At 56.4% G+C, this 18,441-nt stretch overlaps 4 protein-coding genes across 8 annotated transcripts; 3 read left to right on the forward strand and 1 right to left on the reverse strand.

Moving 5' to 3' along the window:
- Positions 1-379: 379 nt before the first annotated feature.
- ACTMAP (actin maturation protease) lies at positions 380-2,796 on the reverse strand. Its single transcript, XM_081334600.1, has 6 exons — positions 2,504-2,796; positions 2,279-2,347; positions 1,916-2,040; positions 1,614-1,743; positions 1,368-1,438; positions 380-999 (listed from the first exon to the last, which is right to left on the reverse strand). The coding sequence occupies exons 1-6, from the start codon at positions 2,671-2,673 to the stop codon at positions 683-685; spliced, it is 882 nt and encodes a 293-aa protein (XP_081190726.1). The 5' UTR covers positions 2,674-2,796; the 3' UTR covers positions 380-682.
- A 135-nt stretch (positions 2,797-2,931) lies between these two features.
- On the forward strand, positions 2,932-6,102 carry SNRPA (small nuclear ribonucleoprotein polypeptide A). 5 transcript variants are annotated; one of them, XM_081334596.1, is made up of 7 exons: positions 2,932-3,046; positions 3,580-3,715; positions 4,055-4,227; positions 4,418-4,594; positions 4,917-5,090; positions 5,242-5,330; positions 5,636-6,102. In XM_081334596.1, exons 2-7 carry the CDS (start codon positions 3,643-3,645, stop codon positions 5,793-5,795), a joined length of 846 nt encoding a protein of 281 aa, XP_081190722.1. In that variant the 5' UTR covers positions 2,932-3,046; positions 3,580-3,642; the 3' UTR covers positions 5,796-6,102. The 5 variants fall into 5 exon arrangements, with proteins under 5 accessions (XP_081190722.1, XP_081190720.1, XP_081190721.1 ...); XM_081334594.1 differs by lacking the exon at positions 2,932-3,046 and adding an exon at positions 3,051-3,431 and having other exon boundaries at positions 4,090-4,227; XM_081334597.1 differs by lacking the exon at positions 2,932-3,046 and adding an exon at positions 3,379-3,431.
- Positions 6,103-7,915: 1,813 nt separating this feature from the next.
- On the forward strand, positions 7,916-10,020 carry LOC308672049 (rho-related GTP-binding protein RhoU-like). Its single transcript, XM_081334601.1, has 3 exons — positions 7,916-8,146; positions 8,361-8,419; positions 9,093-10,020. Exons 1-3 carry the CDS (start codon positions 7,969-7,971, stop codon positions 9,534-9,536), a joined length of 681 nt encoding a protein of 226 aa, XP_081190727.1. The 5' UTR covers positions 7,916-7,968; the 3' UTR covers positions 9,537-10,020.
- Positions 10,021-12,364: 2,344 nt separating this feature from the next.
- On the forward strand, positions 12,365-17,865 carry RAB4B (RAB4B, member RAS oncogene family). The gene is made up of 8 exons (XM_081334874.1): positions 12,365-12,646; positions 12,738-12,818; positions 13,073-13,187; positions 13,863-13,925; positions 14,203-14,357; positions 14,809-14,904; positions 15,289-15,430; positions 15,783-17,865. The coding sequence occupies exons 1-7, from the start codon at positions 12,631-12,633 to the stop codon at positions 15,402-15,404; spliced, it is 642 nt and encodes a 213-aa protein (XP_081191000.1). The 5' UTR covers positions 12,365-12,630; the 3' UTR covers positions 15,405-15,430; positions 15,783-17,865.
- Positions 17,866-18,441: the final 576 nt, after the last annotated feature.

The following is an 18,441-nucleotide window of genomic DNA, read 5'->3' on the forward strand; positions in this document are numbered from 1 at the left end:
TGGCAAGCCTGATTGGGGTGGCCTGTATGTTTGATTAAATGAACATGTTCAAGCGATGTATGGGTGGTACTCTAGGTGAACCAGCAGCTTAGGCGAGTCTAGGGAAGTAATCCAAGAAAAATCTGGAGAGACCATCTCAAATTCAAAATGGCTTTGACTTGCTGGGAGGGGGGAACCACAAAGCGTCCAAATCAAGAGTCATTTCTTGCAGTTGCTTGGCACAGAATGAGGAAAGAGAGGCTATTTTAAAAACCAGGCATAAGGGAAAGTCTGTGGGACAAAACAATGGTGGCAGTAAAGAATGAGGGAGTTACAACAGCTAAAAGAGAGGGAGAAGCGAGGCCCTAAACATCACACAGTCCAGGCCCAAAGCATCAAGGAGAGTTGTGCTCCTTTATTAATACCAGCAGCACAGGGTGAAAAGGCATGCGTAGATTCACTTTCACACGGGCATTTCTATTCCCTCCTACTTACAATTTCGAAGTTGGTCTTGTTTGTAACCAGAACAGTACGCTGTCCTAATTTCTAAAGGCAAAAAGCACTCTGCTAAGAGGAAATTTAAACTACCTGAAAGCCTTATTTCCTCCATTCTACTGAAACACAAAGGTCTAATGCCGGTTTGTGTGTGAGGGGGGGAGAGACAGCCTCCTTCCAGCGCAGGCTTGGTGCTACTAGAGTGCTCTCATGGCCTTGGATGCAGCAGCACCGCTTGTCCACACAGTCCCTCTCGCACCCCCCCTGCAGGTACAATGTACACCTTTCCGTCAGCCGCCCGCCTGGGACTGAAGCCCGTCAGCTGGGCATTGCTTTCCTGTATCTGAGCATAGCTCCACAGCTGATAGCGGTAACTCTTGCCATGCTTTGACAGCAAGTAGGTCTCAGTGACGGCCTCTAAAGGGACGGCCTCAGTAGTGTGGCTGGCATGGAAGAGCCCCGGTATATCCTTGTCCTCCTGGCAGGCAGGCAGGTGGAAGTCACTCTTGAGGCCAAGCAGCGCTCCTGGAAAACAAATGAGATGGGGGGGGGAGGTTTCTGAGAGTGGAACTGCTGAATAGGAGGGGGTCTTTACTGCTGTTCACGCAGGCCAGCCCTGATGCTGAAATCTAAGCCTGTCCCTGGCCAAATCTGTCCTTCCCAACCGACTTCCCAGAACAGAGATGCCTTAGAACCGCCCCCCACCCCCCCCCGCAACTTGATCATCCTTCAGATGTGCTGGGACCAAGATTCTCAGAATCCCCATCCGGGGACATGGACGGGCCATTCCATTCTGCCACGTTTATTTGGGATATCTAGAGATGAGCCCCAACCCACAATCCGTGTGGCAACAGCACCCCCTTGTGGACAGTTAACAGCCAGGAAGTGCATACCTGACGCAACAGCCCAATGAGCCTTGTAGCCATTCCGGAGGCAGGGCTCGTGGTTGTAATCCTCGTCATAGCTGTAGTAGGCATTAAGGCCCAGTCTGGAGACTTTGGCTCAAGACCATGCTCCAGCGTGGTACTAGCTGTGTGCGGTGAAAATGTCCTCCCCCCCAGCTTTCACAGTAAACAGCTTCAAATTTCAGAGAAGCGTTAAAGGAAATGGAAAGAAAAAGCTTCCGTAGAGGAGGATACGGTATCAGCACAGGGAAACCAGCACCAAGATGCTGAAGAATTCTGTCGTGGTTCCGTCCTTGCAGGCCGCCAGAGAGCAGCTCTGCTTTACAGGGGAAGACCTCTTCGGCCAGCCTGGCCATGTCAGTGGCTGAAGTGGGCGGCAAAGGAAATGCTGGGACAGCTACCAAGCAGCCCCCCCCATCCCAGCAATGCCCTGCGCAAGAGGGGATCCAAGCGAGCAGCCAAAACGCTGCCAACCTTCTTTCAGGAGCCCTGACAGACTTGTCGGGTACCTCTGCCTGTCCTTCTCAGCTACCGACCTGAGAACATTTCTCCTTGCGCCGTGTAGCCTCTCTCCAAAGCCACCTGCCGAATTCTCTCCAGGGGAACCTCAGAAGGCAGGCAGAGGTGAGTGCTGGCCATCCAAAGGGCCACCAAACCACACCTGTAGGAAGAAGAAAGCGGGGGGGGGGGAGCGGTGTTGCTGGCTGCACAAAGTCTGGCGCTCTTTAGCCTGAGTGACCAATACCAAAAAGGCCAGTTACAAAGGCTCGGCTCGGTACTTTTCAGAGGGCTTTTAGGTTCAGGCCACCCCAAAGAGGGAGACAGGCCAGGGCCCCGTCAGCTTCTCCCGTTCCGTCTGAGCAGGGGCGGCCAGAGGTTTCCTCCTGGGCGATACTCACTGCGGGCCCTCCTGGATGAGGGACGGGACCGGCTGGAGGAACAGAAGCCACGTCAGACTCCGGCTGAACCTGCAACAGCAGCGGGGAGAGGCAGCCTCAGAGGCCCGCCGAACACCAGAGGCCCTTCCCGCCCCTTAAGCAGCCGCGCTCGATAAGACCAGGAAGAAACGGCGAGCCAGGCGCCGCCCGGGCTTCGTTAACGGGCACGAGTGACGGGCGCCCTACCGGGCCTTCTGCCGCCGCAAGAGCTCCCTCACGCCGTCGCGATCCCCGAGGCCGGCCGGCTGCTGCGGCGGCGTCGCCCGGAGGAACGCAGCGCCCCCTGGGGGAGGCGGCGCCGGCGGGGGCGGCGGGGGAGGGCTTATTGCCGCTGCACTCGGCAAGCCCTCCGCCATGCCGCCGCCACAAGCCGAGAGGGTCAAGGGTCACGACCCTTCGACGGAATCGCCATTGGTAGGTTAGGAGGCACTCGGATTGCGTCATCCATTCGCGTCAGAGAGGATATCCCGGCGTGTGACGCGCCGATCTTGTCGCGACTTGATCAATCAACCAATCGAACGCCGCGGCTGGGATGATGGGCGGGCTGCGTCCCGGAAGAGGGCTTGCTCACCCGGCCCTATTTGGGCGGGAAGCAACGGTGAGGCACGCTGGCCATTGGACGTCTGCGAGGCCGGAGGAAGCCGTCATATCTCAGCCGTGATTGGCCAACGATCGTCCAATAGTGGAGGACGCGAGGAAGGGGCAGTTGACGCGGCCTGCACGGGATCGGTGAGGGATCGGGCGAGCGGGGCGCCATCCGCGCGTGGGCTGCCGCTGGGTCGGGCCTTCCCGTCGAGGGCAGCCGCGCGAACTGGGACCTTCGTGTCTCCGCCGTCGCCGACGCCTCCTGGCCGGCATCGGGGCGGTGTGGGACGAACCCGAGCATGCGGGTTGACGGCCGTCGCGGCTCGAACGGAATTACGGAGAAGGGAAAGGCGGGGGAGGCGGAAGCGGCGGTCGCGTTTTGGAGCAGGAGGCGGAAGGACGGAGCGGCCCTCCGCCCTCCGCCCTCCGCCCTCCGCCCTGCCTGTCCCATCAAGGCAATCTGGTGGCCTCACACGCACCTCATGCTTTACCGAGTGGTCCCCTTTTTGCTTCCAGCTACGCGGTCTCAGTAAGCGGGAGCCGCGGGCTCCTCCGTTCCCTTCTGTGGAGCGTTGGTGGGCGGGTGGCCATTTCTTTGGGGCTGGCTGAGCGTTCCAATTCAGCTTCTTCATAATGAAGCGTTTTCTCTTGTTTTTCATTTTTTTCTTTTAACACAGAAATTCATTACTCCGTTTGGCTGAATCTCTTCATTCCCCACCGGCCTCCGCCTTGCAATTGTCATGGCGGTCCCAGAGCCCCGATCCAACCACACCATCTACATCAACAACCTTAACGAGAAAATCAAGAAAGACGGTGAGGAGTGTGGGTGCTAATTCAGTGCTAATGCGGTGTGGCTTTGCGGGTGGTCATTTTGCCTTAGGGCTGCAATTCCTGCATTGGTGATCTCTTTTGGGTTCCCAGATTTTTCTGGAAAGAGGCATATTTAGAGCGGGTGAGCGTATGTTGCAGTGACTGTACTTTGTGTGCAGATTTGCTTATTTTTTTCTTGGCATTTATGGAAGGGCAATAACTCCCAAGGTTCAGAGAAAGTTGAGGTATTTTAAGAAAACAGAAACCAACTTGTCTTTTGATTGCAGGAAATACAGTTGTGCAGCATAGAGCAAAAGTTAAAAATGTGCCTTTTTCCCGCAGAGCTCAAGAAGTCTCTATATGCTATTTTCTCCCAGTTTGGGCAGATCCTCGACATTCTGGTGTCCCGCAACCTGAAAATGAGAGGCCAGGCCTTTGTCATTTTCAAAGAGATATGCAGCTCCACCAACGCCCTGCGCTCCATGCAGGGGTTCCCTTTTTATGACAAGCCCATGGTGAGTGGCAACCCTTCCTGGCTTGCTGGAGGGAGGGAGGGGAGATCTAATGGCAGTCAGCCAAGTCCCTGTGCACTCCCATGCGGCTTGACCAATGTGGCCTTTTCTGCCATTCTGATCCAGGGAAGCTTGGAGGTTTGCTGGCCAGGCGTTGGGTAAGGGTAACTCAGTGCTTCTTTTCCACACCCAGAGGATCCAGTATGCCAAGGTAGATTCTGACATCATAGCCAAGATGAAGGGCACTTTTGTGGAGCGGGACCGCAAGAGAGAGAAGCGAAAGCCCAAAGGCCAAGAGGCACAAACAGCTAAGAAGCAGATACCAGGAGCAGCTGCCCCAGTGGCCCCCTCTGTCCAGGGCACTGTGCCGGTGAGTGCCTGCTTCTGGGCAGTTTGGGGCTGGCTGGTTCGCTTTCCTTCAGGAAGCCCAGCTCCAAGATGAGACCCAGACCCTGGCGGAGTGGGGGGTTTACCTTTAATGAAAGCAGGCTCTGAAGTGTGAATTTTTTGCTTCCTGGCCAGGTCTTGCGATTCAGGGGTCCTTGGGGGCTTCATGCTGGCTTTTGAATGGCAGCTGCAGGAAATGGGGGTCCCTCTGTGCTTTTTGGAGGGGTGTCCCACGGGCTGGCGCTGCTGAGGTTCAGGAGTGAGGCGTGGCATGAATCTCCCTGCATCTCTCGCTTTCTCCTTAGGGCATGCCCCCCATGAATCAGGCTCCCTGTGTGATGCACCACATGCCAGGGCAGCCCCCTTACATGCCACCCCCAGGCATGATGCCACCACCTGGCATGGCGCCGGGCTCCATCCCCCCAGGGGCAATGCCACCACAACAGATGCTGCCAGGACAGATGGCCACAGCGCAGCAGGTGAGTGACCAAGGGCCAGCTTGGCTGGTTAATCGGGTAGACCCCCTTAGAGTTTGTCTTGCTCCCATTTTGATCAGGGGGTCCGAGGGCTGCCCCTCCGTTCCCTGGGCCTCAGGCGATCAGAGTGATGTGGTGTTTCTACTCCCTGCAGCTGTCAGAGAATCCACCTAACCACATCCTGTTCCTCACCAACCTTCCTGAGGAGACGAATGAGTTGATGCTGTCCATGCTCTTCAATCAGTAAGCTCGACTCTTTGCTGGGGCTTTGGGGGGAGGACCGGGCAGGCTTGTCAGCGAAGGACTGTCTGGTGGGGAAGGTCTGTGTGCTGCCACCTTTCCTTCCCTGATGTCTGCGACAGCCTCTGAATGCAAGAATGCAGCCTTGAGCACACAGACTGCCGCTGGCCGCTCTGTTCTCCAGCGTTCTTGTCCTTGTTTACTTCTTGCCTCTCCCTCGGAGAGGAGGGACTCTGCGGCCACCTGCTTCCCCCAAGAGGCCGGCCTCGTGAATTCAGCCTTCAACTTCTCGCTTTGCATGGTCACAGGTTCCCTGGCTTCAAGGAGGTGCGGTTGGTGCCCGGGCGCCATGACATTGCCTTTGTTGAATTCGACAATGAGGTGCAGGCAGGTGCTGCCCGTGATGCCCTCCAGGGATTCAAGATCACCCAGAACAACGCTATGAAGATCTCCTTTGCCAAGAAGTGAACTCCCCCACCCAGGCGGGGGCAGTTCCTGAACTGTTGGTCTTTTTTCCTAGTTTTTACCTGTAAAATTGTTTGTGTTGTTTCTCTAATGTTGTCTCCTGTGAAAGGTAAGTGTGTGTGTGTATGGGTGAGTGAAAGAGAGACAATTCACAGTTGGACGAAAGGCAGGCGGAGCTTTCTGTCCGTTGGGTGTGAGTGGCATCTGAAAGGAAGCGGCCGATTCCTGGCAAAAGCTTTGTACCCAGAGTCTGACGGCCAGACATCGCACCTGGAGCTTTTCCTTTTGGCAATAAACGTGTTCCTTTGTTTTTCTGGTTGGCTTTGGCTCTTATTGACCAGAGGCTTGTGGGTCTCCATTCTTGGGGCGGCAGATGGCAAGGGTTGCTGCGGAAGCACCTGAAGCTTTTTCTGTCCCTCCTCTCACCACAGGCCAAGAGAGGATTTGCTGGGTGGGTGGGTAGGTAGGGGGTGTTGTTTCTCTAATGTTGTCTAGGCCTAGGCCTTCAGCTTGCTTTTATAATACCTTTTCGCTTTAGGCCTCTGCTGCCGTGTGCAAAAAAAAAGTTTAATCAATCAATTTCTGGGGGGGGGGAGATTTTGCAAAGTTGAAATTGGTTAAAAATTTTAGTGCCACCCAGCCTGCTGTTATAACCACAGCTGCACCCACCCAATGGCCACGCCCACCCAATGGGCCACACCCCCGGCACCCAACAATACATAAGTAGGTTTTGGGTCGCAGTTTGGGTACTTGGTCTCTAAAATGTTCGCCATCATTTGCATACATCATATCGCCCAAAGTTACATCGGCCCCAAGCACAGCAATCACCAAAGCAGCAGCAGTTGGGCAACCGGGCTCAAAGCTCTTGGGGAAACTGCCAGGTCTCCAGCATAAAGGCTGACAGGATGGGGGCCATCTAGATTTCCAGGGGGGTGCTGTGTCCCCTGCCAGACTTCACCAAAGGGATGCGACTTCTGGCTCCCCTCCTGTGTCTTTGACTCTCTGTCCTCGTGGCTAAAAGGCCCTCAAGGCTTGGGCCCCCCTCCCTATCCCCACAAGTAGGAATGGGGAGGGGTCATTGCCCCCCAGCCATAGCTCCAGTTTCTGCTCCCTGACTGGCCAGGCAAAATGGCAGCTTGGAGCTTGCATGACAGGTTGCCTGGTGGCAGTGGGGTTCCTGCTGCCCAGACCCGTCCATGAGGGCTCCTTGATTCTCTGTCTGCCTCTAATGCCCACCTGGAGAATTCCTTGGGGGGGAGAAGGGAAGGGCCAGGGTCTGCCTGAGGTTTGCCTGCCGCTTCCCCAGATCTGCTGTTTTCCTTTTGGGATCCCTGCCCAGGACTAGAGGTTTTCCTTGTCAAACGAGTTTTGCTGGATCCTGCAACCCCAGGTGGGGGTGGGGAGGCTGCCAAGGTGCAGCCAGGAAACTGGCCTTCCAGCTCCTCCCCCAATTTTCCAGGAGGCGTTTCCTGTTTTCTGCAGGGATCCCCAGCTCCAGGAGGAGGAGCGTTCCTGGTCTGAAAAGCAGGAAGAAACACCCCCCCCACCCCCAAATAAAAAAAAAGCTTAGTGGGAAAATTATGTGTTTCAATTCATGTGGAAAAACCCATCGGACCTCATCCAGCCACCACTTAAGAATATTTAAGATCTCACTTCTGAGCATGAGCAGAGTGCTCCCAGCCAGAGAGAAGCCACCTTCCCGTGTCTCCTCCCCCGTCCTTTACCCCCACTGTCCAGGTTTGCCTGGGCTGAGCCTGCACTACTGCTGAGCAGAAGGTCCCCTCCGGGGCTGGGGGGCTCAGGCTACTTTTTTTCCTGGGCAGGAGTTGGGGGGCTTCAAGAGGGCGGAAGGGCCGGGCTAAGATCCTTTCCCTGTGGCTGCGCTGCCTGGCGGACCTCTGGGACCTCGCGAGGGGCACCTATTCTTGCCGCCGCTCGGGGCTCCCCAGAGGGCCGGGAGCTCCAGCAGCCTTGAGCCGGGGCCTCCTGGAGCACCCCTGCCTGGTGCGCGGCGCTCCCTGCTCGAAGGCGCGGACGGGCCGGTCTCCCCTCCCTCGGGTCCAGGGTGCAGGTGCGGCAGGTCCGCGCCCCGCAGGCGTGGCCAGGCAAATGAGGCGCCTCACCTTCCAGCTGTCGTCGAGCGCCGCAGTCTCCGCTGAGATCCGACGGTTCGCCGATGCCGTTGCCGCCGGTGCCCCCGCACCGTCCCGGACCCCGCCGGTGGCGGCCGCTGCGGGGCCTGGAGTGCGTGTTGCTGGGCGACGGCGCGGTGGGCAAGACCAGCCTGGCGCTCAGCTACAGCACCAACGGCTTCCCCGCGCGCTACGTGCCCACGGCCCTCGACCGCTTCTCGGGTACCGTCGCGGCGGCTCCGCCACGGGAAGGGCGCTGCCTTAGGCCGGCGCCGGGTGCGGAGGCTGGCGGGTGGCGGAGGGGCCGGGCGCGCGGGAGCAGAGTCCCCCGGGGCGGCCCGGCGAGGAGGGGATCAGAGTCGCGTCGGCGGCTCGCCTTCCTCTTCTGGCTGGCGGACCCCCTTGGCTAACCTGAGCGCCTGTTGTGTTTCCCCAGCTGTGGTCCAAGTGGACGGCGCCCCTATCTGTCTCCAGCTGTGCGACACCGCCGGGCAGGTAAGGGCTTGTCTGGAGCCCCGGAAGGCGGCGCCTGGGAAGCCGGACGGGCGGCCCTCCAGCCCGGAATTCAGGCTGCCGCGCGCGACGTTGTTTTTGCTGCCGGAATCGGCGGCCCAAAATTTGGCTCGAGGCGCCTCGCCAAAGTGGATCCCGCGGATCCGGCTTTTTGGAGTCCTTTGGAAGCGAGTCGGGCTCAGCTCCAAGGAGAGCAGCCTCCCCCGGGCGGGACCCCCAACGGAGCGGAGGCAGCCCCGCTCTCTTTGGTCCCCACTCTGCTTTATTCCCGCCTGGGATACACCCTGGTTCCCAGATCCCCACTCCGAAGAGTTGGGGCTCTCTTCGCTGGCCTCTAGCTTCTTTCCAGTTGCCCCCACCCCCAGTGTGGGAAGTCAGGCACTCTGCACACACGTAGGCATGCTCAAAATTCCAATGATCGTTTATTACATTATTAATGCAACGAGCACAGGGCGGGGGTGGGGCTTTCAGGGCCTCCTGTTTACAGCTGTCACGTTGGCATTGCCTCCAAAGCAAACTTTGGCCGGGCTTCCTGACCTGCTTGCCCTGAGCATAGATTTGCAAAGGCCAAGGCTGGGCTCTGGATGGGGGGCAGGTTTCTAGGAGTGAGTGGTGAGTCTCTCCTCATGCAGTGCCCTTCCCGCTCTGCTGCCAGGATGAATTTGACGCCTTATGGCAGACCTGCTGCCCAAAGGCCGACGTCTGCCTGCTCTGCTTCAGCGTGGTGGCACCCACCTCCTTCCGGAACATTGCAGACAAGTGGTACCCGGAGGTGCGTCGCCACTGCCCTTCCGCCCGAGTGCTGCTGGTGGGGACTCAGTCGGACCTGCGCCAGGACATCAAGGTGCTGATTGCCCTCTCCCAGCGTCAGGAGAAGCCAGTGCCTCCTGCAGCCGCCTGCTCTCTGGCCAGGAAACTGGGCCTGGCCGGCTATGTGGAATGCTCAGCCCTCACCCAGCAGAACCTGAAGGAGGTTTTTGACACTGCAATTGTGCTGGGGTTGCGAGCCGGCGAGGGCCCCAAGGGGCAGAGTGGCCCCCCCAGCTGCATCTGGGCTCTCTCCAAAGACTGGTGGAGCAAGTACGTTTGTGTGCGGTAGCCCAGGTTACAGCATCCTGCCCCCTAACCCCCCCACCCTAGGGATGGGGCCTGGTGCTGGGATCCTCCATGAACTGGTGCATTGTGGTGCATTTCTCCTGGGTCGGGGGGCCCAGGAGATGCCCAGAGCTGTGCCCCTCCTGAACCATCGCACCTTTCTGTAGCCTGCCCTCTGTGGTGAAAGCCTCAAGCAGGGGAGGGCTGTCTGTGCAGGAGAGTACCCACCAGGGCTCTTCCGAAGTGCTGAGGAAGGGCAGATCAAGGCTATCCTCACTCGCTGAGCACAAAAAAGGGGGGGGGAAGGCCTTGGGTACTTGAGGGGCAGAATGAAATGGAGCGCCTGTCATGATCATCTCAAGTGACGGTGGAAAGTTTTGACCAAGGAGTTGATTTTATTGTTTTAGACAGAAATGCATAATCCAATTGTATGATTTTTAGAAGTGAAATGACATGCTTTAAAAATATGGTTAACAAAATGTTTCAGAGAACTGGATTTTTTTTATTACATACAGTAGGCAAATCCCAGGCCTTAATCTCAGAGCCCTTGTATTGATGCAGCCTGCTGACTTCTAGCCTCCTTCTCTACCTTGGGATCCCTCAGCAGTGCAACCGGGGTTATTAATCCCGGCCTCTCTCTATCCTGCTGATCTTCCAGCTGTAGCGGCTGCAGCTCCACAGAGTGACAGGAGTGCCCAGTGCCAGCTGATCACCCTGCCCAAATATCTTTATGGAAGAAACAATTTGAGGTGGGGTGAGGTTTCTGCTCCCCTGGGCTTTCTGCACTAAATATCTGCTTTGCAACCATTATCTGTTTAAATGTATTTTCCCCTAAACAGAGTATTTGGGACACTCCCCCTTGACCCCCCAAGGTGTAAGTATTCTGAGAAAAGAATAGGGTCCGTGGTGCTGAGATTGCTTGTTTTCTTGCAGACCCTTCGTTACCTAAACTAGGTAACATCATCCGTCCTAGTAGAGAGCTTTCTGCACAAGGCAGAAGCAAAGAAACATTAAATCTGTGGCCTGGCAGTGTTGTGCGCTTGGCATGATGTAATGGGACTTGTGAGGTTAATATTAACTGGAGCAGGGGTTGGAGTTGAGCTTTGTTGATAATGAGGAAGTGTATATTTAATAGCAGCAGCAGTTCAGCCTCCCTCCTGCCACCTGCTGCCAATCCAGGCTCTTTCAGGGTAATCTGCTTCTTCCTCCCCCAGTCCTGAAAACTGCCCAACCCAGAAAGGGTGACTCACACAACAGAATGCCAGATGAGGAGGAGAGGGAGGGAAGACATCTAGGCCCAACCTGCCCTTCAGGGTAGCAGAGATGCCAAGAAGAGGATCGCACATTGTGCTACGTTTGGGGGTGGGGGGGTGGGGGGGTTAGCGTTCAGTTGGAGTTAATCAGAATAGAGCTGGCAGGGACCTTGGAGTTCTTCTAGCCCAGCCCCCTGCTCAAACAGGAAACCCTGGACCATTTCAGACAAGCGGCTATCCAGTCTCTTCTTAAAAACTTCCAGTGATGGAGCACCCACAACTTCTGGAGGCAAGCCCTTCCACTGGTTGATTGTCCTCGCCGTCAGGAAGTTTCTCCTTAATTCCAGGCTGCTTCTCTGTTTGGGCAGTTTCCATCCGTTGCTTCTTGTCCTGCCCTTCTGGTGCTTTGGAGAATAAATTGACCCACTCCTCCTTGTGGCAGCCTCTCACATACTGGAATGCTGCTATCATGTCCCCCCTAATCCTCCTTTTCTCTAGACTAGCCAAACCCAAATCCTGCAACCATTATTCATACGTTTTAGTCTCCGTGCCTTTGTTCATCTTAGTTGCTCTTCTCTGCACTCTCAACATTTTTTCCCCTGGCAGAGACAGAGTATTCCTGCCAAGAGCAACTTATCTCTTCTGCCAGCCTCCCAGAGCGGGCTTGTGGGAGCCTGCGTGGCTGGAGGGGAGGGGAAAGGCTCAGTGAGGTGTGGGGGGAGGGTCCAGCTGCCTTGCTAGTGTCTCCCCACAGGTTGAGGAATAAGGTTCCACCAGGCTGTGGGGGGCTGCCCGTGGTGCGTGAGTGTGCCCGTGCCTCTCTGCTGCCAGCTCAGCCAGTGCTTTTTACCTTTTGTGGCTTGCCCTTGGTTCCTTCACGGCCCCAGGATTTCCTGACCCAACAGCCTTTCCACGTGAGTGAGTCCACGAGTGCACAGGGACTGTGAGAACAAAGATTTAACGAGAGCCTTGGCTGAAGGGAGGAGATGCCCAGCTTCCCAGAGGCAACAACCCCCCCCTTTTCGTCCCTTGCAAAGATGGGTTGCAATATCCCCTTTTGGAGCACCCGGATCCTGGGCTTCAGCAGAAGAACCAGTCGAACCAGCAGCCATACAAACGCCTCCCGTACAGGGATCCGGGTGGAAACGGCACTGGGCACTAGGCCACATCCTCCCCCCACGGCCACAGATGTTCTTGCATAGCCACGCGGCCATACGGCTTGCCTCTGAGGGGTTATAGAGCCAGGCCACGCCCGGGCCAGGTGGAGAAATTTTTTTTTTAAATTCCATTTATATCCCGCCCTTCTCCGAAGACTCAGGGCGGCTTACAAGCTTAGCAGTAGCCTTCATTCTATGTATATGCCTGCTTATTAGGGCTTTCACACACAACTCCGTCTCAGCTGGCCGGGGGGGGTTTCCCCCCGGCAGGCAAGCGCCTTTCTGAGAGCCAGCCGTGATGCCCCGCGGGGACTCCCCAATAACTCAGCCCATTGCTTTGGCTGAATAAAGGCAGGCGGGAGCAAGCGCACGAACCACGCCCCCTGCCCCCGCGCCGCCCTTTCTACACCTTCCGTGTCCAGGCAGCGCTCCTCCGGTTGGCGGCGCGGCCTGAGCCTCAGCCGCAGAGCCCACGGCCGGCATTTCCTTCCGCGCGCGGGGCGGGCCGGTCTTGGCGTGAGTCTTGCGCCCCTCCCTGCTTCCCGGCTGCGCCCTCCGGAGCGTGCCAGGGGGCCTTCCCCACGGCGTGGACGTCATCTCCCCGCGACGCCCGTCTCGGCCGGTTCCTCGGGCGCCGCCATATTGCGCGACGAGGCCGGCCGGGGCGAGGGCCGCCGCGTCGCCCGCCATGTCGGAGACCTACGGTGCGTGGGCGGCGGGGCGCGGGGGGGGCGGGGGGCGCGGCGGGGGGGGGCTCTGCACGGGCTGCCTCCGGTCCCTCTGTCTCCCCCGCAGACTTCCTCTTCAAGTTCCTGGTGATCGGCAGCGCCGGCGCCGGCAAGTCCTGCCTGCTGCACCAGTTCATCGAGAGCAAATGTGAGTCGCGGGGGGGGGGACGACCCGGGAACCCGTCTCGGCCCGGGGCTGCGAGGGGGCGGGGGGGAAGAGCCCGGGCGGCTGAAGCTCCCGCGGGCCTCTGCCGGGCTGCAGGCGGCGCCTTCCGGCTCCTCTGCGAGCGAGGGAGCCACGGCGCGGTCGCTCTCTGAGCCGCTGCCTCCTCCAGGTCCCGGGCCTGGCTCGGGCCGCCTCGCGTGACCCGCCGCCCTCTTGTCCCTCTCGGTGCCCGGCAGTCAAGCAGGACTCCAACCACACCATCGGGGTGGAATTCGGGTCGAAGGTGGTGACTGTCGGCGGCAGAACGGTGAAGCTGCAGATCTGGGACACGGCTGGGCAGGAGCGGTTCAGGTAAGCCGCGGGCCTGGGGGTCCGGCCCTTGACGGGGGCCTTGGAGAGGGAAAAAAACAACCCCAGTCGTTGAGGGGGGGGGCCTTGCGCTTCTTTGGGGAAAACGGGAAGATCCCTGCTTGCCATGCCTGAAGAGTGGGACCCTCTGGGCACCGGGAGACCAGCCCAGGTAGTGCCAAACTAGGAAGGGTAGCTGGAGTAACCAGTTTTAGATTAGCAGTGGTATAAAGTAGATTTATAAAGTAGATTTTCATGATAGCATGTGTTGCAGGGATTGTACAGATTCACCAAAGCTTGCAAGATCAGCCATCTGCTGTATTTTGTGGTTGATGTGATGCTTAGTTGTTAAAGTTCTGTTTTAAAAAAGATGTCAAGGACGTATGTGGGGGGAGAGGTTCCCTCCTGATTAAGATTGATTTGTGCAAGGCTTCAGATGCCAAAGTCTCCTGTGAAAGAAAGAACACTTTGTCTGGAAGTTTGAATCCAAACCTAGCCTCGCTTGTTCTGTTACCTCACAGAAGGATTCAGAGTAATTGTGGCTCTAACTGCACAGCCTAGCATCTAGGAACCCACTTAGAAATAAGGCTCAAGTTAGCATTTGCGAGTGCCCTTTCCATTGTTTGCATTACATCCAGTCTGCCGTACCTGTATGAAACCTTATTTACTTCTCTCTAGGTCTGTTACTAGAAGCTACTACAGGGGTGCAGCGGGGGCACTTTTAGTGTATGACATCACGAGGTGAGCAGTTGCAACTCCATCTCTTGCTTTTCAGGGAAAGGAATTCCTGGGAAGGGGCCATTTCAGCTATGGCTGTTCACAGACAATTTTCATTGTAGAAAAAAAGCTGTGATGCTGTTTCTTAGAGGAAATTTTAGTGCAGGGAGATTTTGGGGAGGAAACCAGTGAAGCAGCTTGTGCAGAAATCTGTTTCCTTTCCTTCTTTGGGCCAAAACCACCTCTGAGCTTCCCAGTCATCTGCTTGTCTGGCATTCAATCGGTCAATTCCATCTTGCAGCAGAGAGACCTACAATGCCTTGACCAATTGGCTAACAGATGCCCGGACTCTGGCCAGCCTCAATATTGTAATTATTCTGTGTGGCAACAAGAAGGATTTGGATGCTGACCGAGAAGTCACTTTTTTGGAAGCTTCTCGTTTTGCTCAGGAGAATGGTAATGGGGATTGGGGGGGGGGTGAGGCTAGCTGGGCTGGAGGAAGCTGAGCCCCCGGAGCCTTGCTTTTCCTGGGGGCAGCTCAGTGCTGCTGGGTTGAGAGGGGAGCATTTGCTCCTGGCTTCCTTCCTGGGCCACCTGGGCGCTTAACCTGCTGGACTAAAGCAGGGAGAGTTGGCCGTGGTGAGCTGCTGCTGAGTTGCTTTGGGCTGGAGCAGCCAGCTCAGGTCAACTGCTAGGTGGTTTTCCCCAGGATCCACCTCTTGTCGAGGGCTGGAGATTCTGGAAACCCTGGGAGGCCTGGACTTGATCTCCAATAACCCCCCTCTCCTCCCCTTGCTTTGGGTTTGTCCCACCTATCCGTTGCTTTAACCAGACTCACTTCTGGGCGCAGAACATAACGTTGAAGCATTAAGGCAGCGGTTTTAATCCAGCGCTTCTTACCTGGCAGAGCTGATGTTTCTCGAGACCAGTGCCTTGACTGGAGAGAACGTAGAAGAAGCTTTTCTGAAATGTGCACGGACCATACTGAATAAAATAGAATCAGGTGTGTCACATTTTTTTAGCAGATTTATGAACCATCTCAGTCCTGAAGGACTCTGTGGTGTATAACTATGGAAACTGTTGTGCATTCAGCAGTACAAGTCTTTTGGTTAATCCCTCAATTGCCTGGGCCAGAGGCGGAAAGATGCAGCTTAGGGGTTATGGTCAAAATGGTTTTGAGCTGGTTGAAATTGGGTAGAACTCGTTCTCCCAAGCTCTGGACAATATGCCAAGGCCAGGTGGCTACCCTAGAGCCCATACCCTCTTTGGGTAAGTTGACACATGCGGTAAAGGGGCTTTGGAACCAAGGGAGCATTGTGGGGCTGTGCTTGGCTGTGGGAGAATGTGGCCAAAGCCAGTGGTGGCTGAGTGTCTCTTCCCCCACCAGGTGAGCTCGACCCGGAGAGGATGGGCTCAGGTATCCAGTATGGAGATGCGTCTTTGAGGCAGCTGCGGCAGCCCCGGAGCAGCCAGGCACAGACGCGGCAGCAGTGCACCTGCTAGGGCCCAAGTCCCCACCGGCTTGCAAGGTGAGCCTGGGAGCTGCTCTCTGCAGTGCTGCTGCCATTCAGCGCCCTCTGCCTCCTGCACCTGAAGCTGGGCTGCCTGGGCAGGGGACCCTTCCCTTTCCATTTCAGAAAAAGGGGTGACTAGCAGTGCCTCTAGCCCCTGGCCCCACCGTGTGGCTTGCTCAGCCCCCATGCATTGGAGCCACGGACAAGAAGTGCACGTGGGCCCCTTTTCCTTCAGCGTCCTTTGAGTGGGGATTGGAGAGCTTTGGTGAACAATCTCCAGCCGCTGTGTGGTCGGGAGGCTTCAGCCGTGAGTCCATCTCCCAGAGGGAGGTGCGAAGAACTGTACGCCATACTTCTCTTTCCTCAGTCCTGGAACTCCGCTGCTCTGGGCCCAGGGCTACATGAAGCCTCTCCTTCTGTTTGGTTCTGCAAAGCAACAGGCCTCGTGGGCTGAAGACCCTGCTGCACCCCCTGTGGTGGCTGCCACGGCCACTGCCGCTTCCTTCCCCTCGCCTTGCCTCCCATCCGAAGGAGAAAGGTTGTGAGTTTGGCTGTCAGGTTCCCTAGCAGAAGGTTTGCACCAGCAGCTGTGGCCAGGCCCCTGCATCCGGCCGCTCGCGCACTGCGGCTCCCCAAAGGTGTGGGTGCCCATAGAGGGTGGGGGCCTTCTTGGCCCCTTGGAGTGACTACTTCTGCACTCCATAGCTGCCTCCAGCTGAATAGCAGCCAATCCCTCTTATTGGGAAGGAGTGTCCATGTCCCTTCTGGGATCCTCTACGTTTTTTCTTCCTGTTAAGACCTTGTGTTTCACGTTGCAATGAATCTCGACCCGCTTTAAGAAGTCGGAGGGGGGGGGGCAGATTGGAGCACAGTTGTGGTGGTGGAAACTTTGGTGTTCTTTGCAGCATCCCCAGCACTCCCCTTGGCAGGGTGGGGTCCCGGGTGAGTGCCTCTCCCCTCCAGGTTCGCTTGTACAGGATGGCGTTTCCATGCCTTGTTTCACTTCCGCCCCCCTCTTCTGCTTGGCCAGTGCCTCTGCTTGCACCCCTCTCTTTTCCTGGGGCTGCAGTGGCTGGGCCAGCCCAGGCCAGTGGGCAGGTTGGCTTGGCTTCTTGGAGGCGGGGGTGTTGGCCTGGAGTTGATGGAGCGAGAAATGCCTACTTTGGGCAATTCCTGTGAGCTCTTTTGTGGGTGATTTGCTCTGGGCTGGTCAACAGCAAGGAAGCCACAGCATCGGCAGAATAATATCCGCTTCCTACTGGTGTGGGAAGCCGTGGGGATATTGCCCCCCCCCAGTGCTTGGATCCCCCTCGTGCTTTCAAGTATTGCAAGATGTCCGTATCTCTAGAACCTTTGACCAGGCACCAGCCCGAGAGGCAAAAGTCCCATGGTTGACAAAGCACCTCTGACTTCCAAAGAGCACAGTCCTGAGTTTTGAAAAAACACATGAAAAAAAATCACTAGGTTGTGGAACTGCCCACAGCACTTGGTGGCCAGTGCCGGTGTGTGGTCCCTCTGCAGCTAAAGCTGTCTGGGTCCTGGAGAGGAGAGGATGGTTTGGTGGAGATCTCTTGAGAGGCATCAGCTCTGAGGAGGAGGACTCCCCCCCCCAATTGCAATAGTTTCCCTTAATCCTCTGGCCTCCCTCCCTCTCTCCCTCCCTCCCTGAGGGTCAGGAACTCTCTTCTCTTTCACAGCCTCCCGGTGTGTTGATCCACATTTGCATGGATCCTCGGGGTTTGCCATCCATCCAGAATGAGGCCTGGTTCCAGAGGGTGGCAAGCTGCCTTGGTTTGGAATTTGCTAGGCCAGAAGTCCCCCTGCTTCACTGAGGAAGGATAGGAAAACTAAGCGTAGAATTGCAGGCTTGACCTGGCAGTTCCTGTGGCCGTGGAGGGCTGTACCCCTTGCTCTGAGTTGGGGGCTTTTTCCTCCTCCCCTCCCCTCCTAGTTTTATCATCACATAATGGGAAGGTCAGAACCTGGAGGTGGGGTCTCCTTCTGTTTTCTGCTGGAATGTGGGCATCGATGCTCCTCCTTGTGTTCTGCTTGGATTGATCTGGGAAGGTTTCGCTTCCTCTCCTGCTGAGCCCTCCAAAAGAAAGGAAGGTGAAAAGGGGACCTGGTTTGGATTTTATTTTTAAGTATAATGTTTACCTTTGTTGTTATTTATTCTTCTGTGTCAAGGGCAGGAACAGGCTCACTTGGCGGGTGGGGTCCCTCCTGGGTTGCTTCTCTGCTCCTGCTTTGATTCCCTGAAGCTTTGTAGGAGGAGGGGGAGTCCTTCGCACAGGCTTTCCATCCAGAGTTGAACAGCTGACTCTCGTAAGCCATTTATAACCTAAATCTTCCGGTTTATTTTGTTTTCCTGTAAATGCAAACATTCCCTCCAATTTTAAGGCTGTGAATATGGTACTCATACATAAAACGTTTTTTTTTCCTTTTACAAATGTCGGAAGGGTGATGCCTTTCTTCTTTTTGAAGCAGTACATAAACTGTAACTAAGCAGCAGAAGGACCGAAGGCTGCTGGTGGTACAGAAATAAGTGTTGCTCGTGGGGGAAAATACCAGGCTGCCGTGGTTTCTGACTGCGGCTGATCTGCTTTGGGAACCTGGTCAGCAGGGCCTTCAGCTAATGGCTCTCCTCTTCCCCGCCACGAGTGAAGCTGAGTCAGGCATAGGACAGCAGGCCCTCTAACTGCTGTCTAGAGCAGGGGTCTCCAACCTTGGCAACTTTAAGCCTTGTGGACTTCAGCTCCCAGAATTCCCCAGCCAGCACATGCTGACTGGGGAATTCTGGGAGTTGAAGTCCAGAAGGCTTAAAGTAGCCAAGGTTGGAGATCCCCGCTCTAAAAGTCCTGGTGCTGCTGCATCTCCATCGTGCCCTCTGGTGGCAGGAGCCGTTTCCTCCATAATTTCTGCAGCCTCCTTTTAAAACCAAGTTAAAAAAACCTCCATTGTTTCTCCATCCAGAAAGCTAAGCCCAAAAGCGCCCTCCTTCCCTTAACTCAGGCAATGGATCTTTC

This window comes from Vipera berus (genome assembly GCF_964194415.1).
Source record: "Vipera berus genome assembly, chromosome: 9".
Taxonomy (NCBI): domain Eukaryota; kingdom Metazoa; phylum Chordata; class Lepidosauria; order Squamata; family Viperidae; genus Vipera; species Vipera berus.